Source organism: Anthonomus grandis, chromosome 10, assembly GCF_022605725.1.
Source record: "Anthonomus grandis grandis chromosome 10, icAntGran1.3, whole genome shotgun sequence".
In the NCBI taxonomy this organism is placed as follows: domain Eukaryota; kingdom Metazoa; phylum Arthropoda; class Insecta; order Coleoptera; family Curculionidae; genus Anthonomus; species Anthonomus grandis.
This window is the reverse complement of record NC_065555.1, coordinates 27,215,518-27,224,931: the sequence shown is the minus strand read 5'-3', so window position 1 is coordinate 27,224,931 and position 9,414 is coordinate 27,215,518. Positions and strand designations below refer to the sequence as shown.

General features: G+C 35.7%; 1 protein-coding gene across 1 annotated transcript; it reads right to left on the bottom strand.

Annotated features, from left to right (window-relative positions):
• Positions 1–5,069: 5,069 nt before the first annotated feature.
• LOC126741740 (piggyBac transposable element-derived protein 4-like) lies at positions 5,070–8,895 on the bottom strand. Its single transcript, XM_050448286.1, has 3 exons — positions 6,509–8,895; positions 5,311–6,449; positions 5,070–5,074 (listed from the first exon to the last, which is right to left on the bottom strand). Exons 2-3 carry the CDS (start codon positions 6,359–6,361, stop codon positions 5,070–5,072), a joined length of 1,056 nt encoding a protein of 351 aa, XP_050304243.1. The 5' UTR covers positions 6,362–6,449; positions 6,509–8,895.
• Between the last annotated feature and the right edge of the window lie 519 nt (positions 8,896–9,414).

Below are 9,414 nucleotides of genomic sequence, written 5' to 3'. Positions count from 1 at the left end.
TAATATGTCAATAATAGTACCCCTTTTCCAAACTTAACTCTCCTTTATACAAAATTTCGTCATTTACTGCCAAATATGACAAAGTTTTCACCCCTTTCTTGTCAAAATTCTTTTTTTGTTGTATTTTATTATGATCCAGATACTCATTATACTTTTTAATGTCAAGATTAGGTTTCACATTGTAAAGTTTAGGCAGCAAATCCCTGAGAGACCTACCCATTAAAATATGTGCTAGCGATACCCTATTATGTATTGGCGTGTTGTGTAAATCTAAAAGAGCTAAGTAGGGATCTCTATTTTCACGTTTACATTTTTTTAACATGTTTTTGACAGTGCCTATTGTTCTTTCTACTTGTCCATTGGACTGAGGATACCTGGGAGATGAAATTATATGTGAAAACTGCCATTTTTGTGAAAAATCTTTAAATTCATTGCTGTTAAATTCAGGTCCTCCATCTGTGCATATAACCACAGGAATACCATGTCTTGAAAAAATTGATTTTAATTGCAAAATTACATTTTTACTTGTTAGATCCCCACTTAGATTCACCAGCTCAACAAATTTGGAATAATAATCTACAGTAAGCAAATATGCCTGACCATCCAAATGAAAAATGTCACATGCAACTTTTTGCCAAGGTATTTTCGGAATATCATGGGGACTCAATGGTTCTGACTGATTGTTTTTACTATAAATTTGACATGTTGCGCAAGACAACACCACGTTCTGTATCTGCCTATTCATAAAAGGCCAATAAAAAGATAAATTTGCCCTTTGAATACATCTGTTGACCCCCATGTGTGAATTTGAATGTAATTTATTTAAAATATCTAGTCTGCAAGCCAAAGGTACTATTAGTTTATGCCCCTTGTATATTAAATTATTTATGTATGATAATTCCGATCTTATTTTATTAGGCCAACCCTCGAGAATATAGGTTTTTAGCTGCTGTAAATCTGGATCAGAGTTTGTGTGTTTAGCAAGCTCTGCTATTTTTTCATCTGTTGCATCCAGAAAATGTTTCACGATACATATTTGAGCTTCTACTTCTAGTTCTTGATTTTCATTAAAATATTTGTTTTCATACGCTCGACTTAAAGTATCTGCAATAACTAATTTTTTACCAGGTTTATAAATTAAAGTAAACTTAAATTTTCTTAACTGTAAAACCATTCTCTGCAATCTCGGTGGACATGAACTTATTGGTTTTTTAAAAATATGTATTAATGGAGAATGATCCGTTTCAACAGTAAAATTATCTAACCCGTAAACATATTGAAAAAACTTTTCACAACCAAACCATACAGCCAAACATTCCTTCTCAATTTGTGAGTAATTCCTTTGTGTCTCCGTCAAAGCTCTGGATGCATGAGCACAGGCCACTCCATCCTGCAATAGGGTGGCACCCATACCATCTTTCGAAGCATCCACTGATATGACTACCGGCTTTCTAGGCTCAAAAAATTTAAGACACGGAGCTCTACAAATAATGTCTTTAAGATTTTGAAATGCTAACTGGTGACCTTTTTCCCACACAAATTGCACATTTTTTTTTAACAGCTCTCTCAACATAGTTGTTTTTTCTAAAAGATTTTCGACAAAACGACCCAGATATGTAACCATGCCCAGAAAACGCTGCACACCCTGGACATCCTGAGGCCTTGGCATATTTTTTATGGCTTCAACCTTCGATTCATCTGGAGTGATACCCTGGATGGAAATTTTGTGTCCTAAATATGTCACCTCATTCATACAAAATTTACACTTTTCTTTATTGAACCTAACATTATGTTTTTTGGCCCTTTCAAACACTTTTTTTAAGATTTTTAAATGAGATTCATATGTGTCACTATAAACCAAGATGTCGTCATAATAGACTCCACAACCTGAAATATCTGAAAAAATTGCTGTCATCTTCTTCTGGAAAACCTGAGGAGCACAAGATAAACCAAAAGGTATTCTCAAATATCGATATTTGCCTAAATTTCCCACACTGAAAGTACAGATCTGCGAAGATTCTTTGTCCAGTTGTATCATTGAAAATCCCTGAGTAGCATCCAGTGTTGAGAAACATTTACAATTGCTCAGCTTCGATGTTAATTCCTCTACCGTTGGAATATGCCAAAAAAAAATTTTGTTTTAGTTGTGCATTTAAAGCTTTAGGGTCTAAACAAATACGCAAAGTATCATCTTTTTTTTTTTAACTATGACAATCGGATTTAACCACTCCGAACTCTCATTACTTTTTTCTATAATCTTGTTTTGCTCTAGGTTCTTTAAAGTAAGCGTTAATTTATTTTCTAGTGCAAAAGGAACTTTACGGGGGGGTACTACAACTGGTTGATAATTTTCTTTTAAATCTATGTAAAATTTATTTTCTAAACACCCTATACCATGAAATAAAAACTCATAATCTTTCATTATTGCCTCAAAAGACTGACTCTCACTATCAACTGAATCTATTTTTTTAATCAGACCCAAATCTACACAGCTTTTTAAACCCAAAATCGCTTTACCCCTTTGACTAACCACATAAAAAGGTATAAGTACCTTTTTATTTTTAACAGAACAATTTAACTTACAGCTTCCAATTATTGGCAAAGTATTATCAGTATAAGAAGTTAGTATTACCTTCGTTTTTTCTAAATTCTCAAATTCAAATCCTAACTTATGCAGAATTTCTACAGGCATGATGTTGGCCATCGCCCCACTGTCGAGTGTAAACTCGAAAAGCTGTCCACTGATGTTCACCGGTGTAGTCCATGAGCCCCCATGTATCTCGTTGACCTGGCCTTCGATTGCACTGACAGTCCCTATGAATAAAATCTCATCAGCGCTACGATTTATCTCATTCTGATCATCAGAAGTGAAATTTTTTATTTTAGAAATTTTTTTATTTTTATTTTTAAAATTATTACATTTCTCGCTATACTTATTATAGCTTCTATGGGTACTACTATTCCTATTTGAAACCCGATTCACCTTATTTGATTTATAGTTGCCTCCAGTTTGTCCTCGTCCTCTTGCCTCAGCTTTATTGCACAACGCTGCAAAATGGTTTGCCCCTCCACATACTCCACAATGCTTCCCGAATGCTGGACACCTTCCATAGCTGTGGCGGTTGCCACACTTTCCACATTTGTTCTGCGGGTACTTCTTGACCAAGTTTACCATAGGCGAGACTTCAGGCGTCCCCGAGTAGGTCCCATGTCCAATGGTAATCTTCCGGCCATGCTCCTTACACTTCTGAGCATTGACGCAATACTGCACCACTTCTTCCAGCGTCTTCAGGTCAGCTTCCTCCAGGAGTCTCTCTCTCTGCGAGTGTGATTTTATGCCACAAATAAACAGTGTTTTTACAAGCTCATTTTGAAGGGCCCCAAACTCACAAGAATTTGCCAGATTTTTTAGCTCTGTTGAAAAATTTTCAATAGTCTGTGAGTCTTTTTATTTGCAGGTAAACAATTTATGTCTAACGTAGGTAAGATTCTTCTTAGCATATAAATACTGATCAAATTGTTCAATTAAAGGGTCTAGCTTATCTTTTTCAGCTTCAGTAAATGAAAATGTGTTAAAAATTCGAATCCCTTCCTCTCCAATTAAGGTTAAACGTTGGGCGCATTGTGTTACCTGCTCTTTTTTCGTAATTTCTGTGGCCTTCAGGTAGGTGATGAACCGCTGTTTCCAAAAACTCCAGTTTTCCGCGACGTTTCCCGAAAACTTCATGGGCGGACCCCGCGGAAATCCATGGTCTTGACGATTGTGGCAGCAAAAAGTTCAAAATATAGCAGGATTTCTTCAATATTTTAAGATTTTCTTCAATATTTCGTGTTTTCCGACTGCGCCATGTAACGTGTTTTTGGAGGTTGAGGGCTGAGGCGGAGGTGAATTATACGACTGCTTTGAAGGCGGAATGACAACTGCTTTGTTTTATGAAAATGGCGTTATATATATACATGACAAATGACATATGCTACTTGTCAATCTGTATTGACATATCGATTAAGGCTCTTGTACATAAACGACTATAAGGTATTCATCACACAGGAATTAATTTGCTTTTTTCAAGATTTAAAATGAACCCAAGTGTAGTTAGAAGTTTGCTTGTGTAATAACCATTTTCATAACATTCTTGATATGTATTACCAAAGAGCAAAATATCATCTAAAAAGATTACAGAGAGAAACCGTCTCTCTCTAAGATGACTCAAAATAGGCCTCATTAGTTTGGTAAATACCCAGAGAGCTACATTTATTCCAAAAGGCATACAAGTGTATTCATAAATGTGATCATCAAATTCAAACCTTAAAAATTTCTTATGTTCTTCAAATATAGGTATATGAAAATATGCATCTTTTATATCTATTGTACACATAAAGCAATTTTTGGAAATTAGTTTGGTAACGGTGCGATGATCTTCCAGTTTAAAGTGTTTACAATTTACAAATTTATTTAAATCCTCCAGATTTAAAATAAGCCTGTTAGACCCATCATTTTTCGGTCTTATAAAAAATTTTGAAATAAATTGATTTTTACAAGGTTTTATTAATTTGACAGCCCCAGATGCAAGCAGTTTGTCGATACATGTTTTAATTAAACCCTTGTCGCTGACTGACCAATGCACTTTATTAATTTCCCGTTGACGCGGTTTGGAAATAAATGGTATTTTAACCCTTTGCGGACGGCAGTGCAACTTTCAGATAAGAGCACAGATCGTTGTCATCTATACCATGACAACCATCCCGCTCGTTCGGTAATTACCGCCGATTCTCCGTACAGCTCGGAGGCTAATTTGCAACGAATATATTTTATGGGACTTGATAGGTTTATTTATTGTTATTTGTTATTCTAATTGCCTTACAATATTAAAATTTAGCGAAAGTATAAAAGATATATTGAGTAAAATAAAAAAATAAAGTTTTAGTAAATATTTGTAATATATCATGTAATAAATGGCAGCAAATTTCTTTTTTTATCGGAGAGCTTTTTAATATACTTTTAGAACATTTTTTTTATCAAGAAAGTTAAAAATAAAACGCATTTTATAGTTTATAGGAAAGCTTGATATTTATTCTAAAAAAAAAAACAAAAAAGAACACGTATTTATCTGTAATTTTCCTCGGTGTGATATTTCTCAAAGCACTCCCCGGGATGCAAAGCAGGGTGGTCTTGACATGTTTTGCAATAATAGGTAGTAGTTTTTCGGCCACCTTTTTTTGATCGATCACTGCAAACTTTGCAATCGGAATTATTTTTTCTTGCATAAATGGCATGGAACCTATTATTTAGACGAGAAATATACGATCGACGTCTGGATGTATTTCTGTAGTTTCCAACTAATTGAATAACTAATTTTTTCCTGAAATTCCTCGATCGAAGTTGCTGATTATTTGTTGCTATTTTTTGTAATATAAAGGCATTATTTATCGACACATCTAATAACCAGAAAAATACTTTTCGCCACCATTTACTTGTTTTTCGCAAAAATTGGTAGCTTGCTGCATAATGATCAGCAACGTCAACCCCTCCCATAAATTTGTTATACTCATATATAACTGTAGGTTTTTCTATGACTTCTTCAATCCAACGCCCTTTAGCGGTCTTCGTTCGCCTGGTTTTATTTTGTACTGAGTTGTCATATACACTAGATAACATAAGAACAACTCTTTTATCTTTCCATACCATCTCGCCTTCTTTAAATTTTCTTGTATATGCGGTAGTTAATTCTGTCGGAATTCCTTGTCGATTAGCCATTACAGTACCCGTTACATGTATGTTTATTTTATGTAACTCGCGTGCTAACAAAGGGCTTGAATAATATCTATCTATAAATATATGGTAACCTCCCGAACCAGTTCCAGAATTAAGAAGTTTTTGCACCAAATGAACTACTATGCGGGCGGTTGCTGGTAAATCTGGGCGTATCAATCCCTGGGTTGTTTGAGTTCCCAAATATGGCTCCATCGTAAATATGTAACCATTTTTTGAATCTGCAAGCACATATACTTTTATTCCCCATTTTGTAGGTTTGGCTTTATTATAAACTTTAAAGGATACTTTGCCTTTAAAACCAATAGTACTTTCGTCTACAGAAATATTCTTATCTGGAGTATAAAACTTCTTGAATTGTGTTTCCAGATACCATAACACATTTTTCACTTTGGCGCTACGACTCTTCACTCCCATCTGCTCTTCTTCGGGTGAAGAAACGTGAAGATTCCAAAAAATTTGCATGAATCTGTCCCTCGAAAAAATATCTTTGAAAAAGGGTTGATGGTCGATCCAGTTATTAGAAAAATAGTCAGATAGTTCGGTCTTTGGATTTAAGGCCATATTAAGTAAAACGCCCAAAAATGCCATAAATTCTTCTAATGTGACTGGTTTCCACGACTTCCAAACTGAACTTTTTGTGAGCGGCGTGTTTATTAAATTTTTTTCTGCAGCATATCTAAAAATATATTTACACATTTTTCTTTTGCTTGAAATATAATACAATTAAATACATACCTATTTGTTTCATCCACAATTGCTTGTATAAGTTCGTCCGTAAAAAATAACTGAAAAAATCTAGTTCGGACACTGGCTGGTTATTTCGTGGTGGATGGTATCCAACATCTTCTAAGAAAGGGAATATTTTAAATCTTGGTTCATTTGCTGTCCATGGCCTCCATAAATTTAAATTATAAACACGTTCCTCAGATTCTTCGTCAGAATCATTTTCACTGAGATTTTGATCTATATCCTCCCATTCGTCACTCTCTGAACTAAACTGATCCAAGTCAAACTCCTCCTCGTCTACGTATAATAGTTCCTCTAACTCCGTGTCCGTTAATGCTCTTTTCGCCATAATTATAACTATAAACAAACATCCGAATCTTACAAAATATTAAAAAAACACAAACAAAATCTGCATACCTAACTCTCTCAAATACTCAAATAAGACTAAATAAGAATGCACGTGTATTTGTCGCGACCGGCACTCAACAAAAAAATCGCAAGGTTGCCAAATAAGTCACGACTTGCATAAAAAAAGCATGTGTATTCCTAAATAAAATTTCCCGCGGAATTCAAATTTGTTATCGGTTTTGTCATGGTATAAATGAATAACGAGTAAATCGACTTTGAAAATGTGTCATGAGAGACATGACAACGAGTAGAATCGGCTTTTTGCCTTGTCATGTAGGGCATGACAAACGATCTCAAAGCAAAGTTTTGTGTAAACGTGAACGACTACGCCTGGTGTCATGTCAGACATGACAACGACCGCAAAGGGTTAAAACCCTTGATCCAACGTAATGTAATACTGTCTCTAAAAAGCGTTTCCCACTCATTGTGAAAATATTTTAATCTACCTGCACTGACCTGTGCATGGCCTAACGATACGTCCTCCCTCGCCCCCGTTGCCTCAGCTGTTGCTTGTACCTGTACTGCTGTTGTTGTGGAGGAACAGGAACTGGTCTGTTGGTTTAAGATTGGCTTCTCTGTCGTATTGTTCCCACTTGATGACGAGATGGAGCTCGATAGTTGAAAGAACGGTTTGGGTTGGGTTGGGTCCGTCGGATTGAAGATGGAGCTTGATAAGTAGGCGCTCGAGACGTATTTTTGGGAGGTTTTGCTCTCAAAATCTTGCCATATTCCTTAGACGACTTTGTCGCCTTCATCCTTTCATCCAAGTTTTCTCCGACGAGGCAAGTATCTAAAGGGATTTCTTTATTCGCCTCCTGAAATTCCTTTGACATTCATCGAGATTAATTCCCTTCTTGTCATATTCTTAAAGTGCCATAAATTCGCTAATAACCGCACTGTAGTACTCAGCAATTCAATATATTGCCTGTTACCTCCCCCCTCTTCTGACAAAATTAAACTGCATACCTGGGCAACGCCGGAAAAGACCTGCAGCCACTTGCGTTTGTAATTTTGCAAGACGTTCATCCCTCAAGAAATTACTGGGCGAAATCGCCTTTTGCACTGCTGCATTGGTGCAGAGGGGGGACACCACTTTAAAATTCTCGGGTGGGGCCAGTTTAGACAAAAGATTCTTTCTGTCTTCAACAGCCAAACCAGACTTTAAAATTTTGCCCCAACGAGAAGCCAAATCTTTATGTATTTTAGGACCACATGGCTCGGGAGATTTTTCTTTCTCACCCAATATATGAATAATAGAGATGATGGGTCGGGTAAATTTACCTCGGAAAGTCCTGTCCCAATAATATTCTCTGCAACAAGAGAAACACTACATTAAAGATATTCTCATTAATATCAATAAAGCATTTTAGTAATTCTGTTAAAATAATTCTTAATTTCCCACATCAGGCTACCATTCAAGCCTGGAATCAAGTAAATATATGACATTGCATATGGTATAGACTCATATCTATTTTATTTAAATCTCTATTAAAATTGGCACCATCGCCAATAAAATAGGGGCCAATTCTAAACTCCGGCCACTTTCAGGTAAGTTGGGTTGGAAATGGGTTGGGTTAGTTATGTATTTATAGTACCTGTTTCGATGTACATTCGAATTATTACCGGCCGGAATTTGCATATGCCCAAAATAGAAAAATAGACTTTAGTCGTGAGCATTCACAACTATTTGTTTTATTACATCCCGCTAGCATTCAAGTCAGGAACAAAAACAAAAAATATAAATATGTCATTTAATATAGTCTCATTGCTATAAAAAATAAATAACATAAGAATAACATACCTGCTGATTCTTCAGATATTTCAAAGAAGAGTTCAAGAGTTTAAACTCGTCGCCACCGCCCGATAAAGGCGATATTGATATTCGAAAACTTGCCGCCCGAATATTTATATTATCCTCTCTTTTCTCTCTCCCTCTCGCTTTACTCGTACTGGGACCGTCGTACGAAGATTGCGAAGAAATCGATACGTTATCGCTGCTTTGTGACGTGGATGACGAAGATGAACTCGATAACCGGCGTACTTCAGCACGTCGGTTATTATTTTCAATATTTTTCAGCCTATTGTCTAGACTGACAATTATTTTTTTAAGTTTTTTAACACCTCTATCACTAGAGCGATGTTTATCGTCTCTGTTCCTTTTAGGCATTTCTACCAGAGAAAAACAAACCACCGAGAAGCGACAAAACCCGCATTTACCGTTGATTTTCTGGGGTCTAATTTTGGTGCCCTTGAGCGGGCTTAAATGACTGGCGCTACATATTAAGTAACGGAGAAAAATCGTTTTGGCAATTTAATAGTTCCGTACACGGAGAGAAATACGACAATTAATAGATTAAAAATTTTATTGGGAATTTGAAATCAAAACTATTACATTATTTTACTGTTGGTATAGTTAAGTTATAAGTATACCTAAACTATACCGGGTGACACAGGAAAAAGGGAACATGCAACAACTTTTTTATTTTTCAAGATAAACAAATGTATGA

What these genes read in the sequence shown, in the direction of transcription:
- LOC126741740 (XM_050448286.1), bottom strand. Translation starts at nt 6,361, where the DNA reads ATGGCATTTTTGGGCGTTTTACTTAATATGGCCTTAAATCCAAAGACC.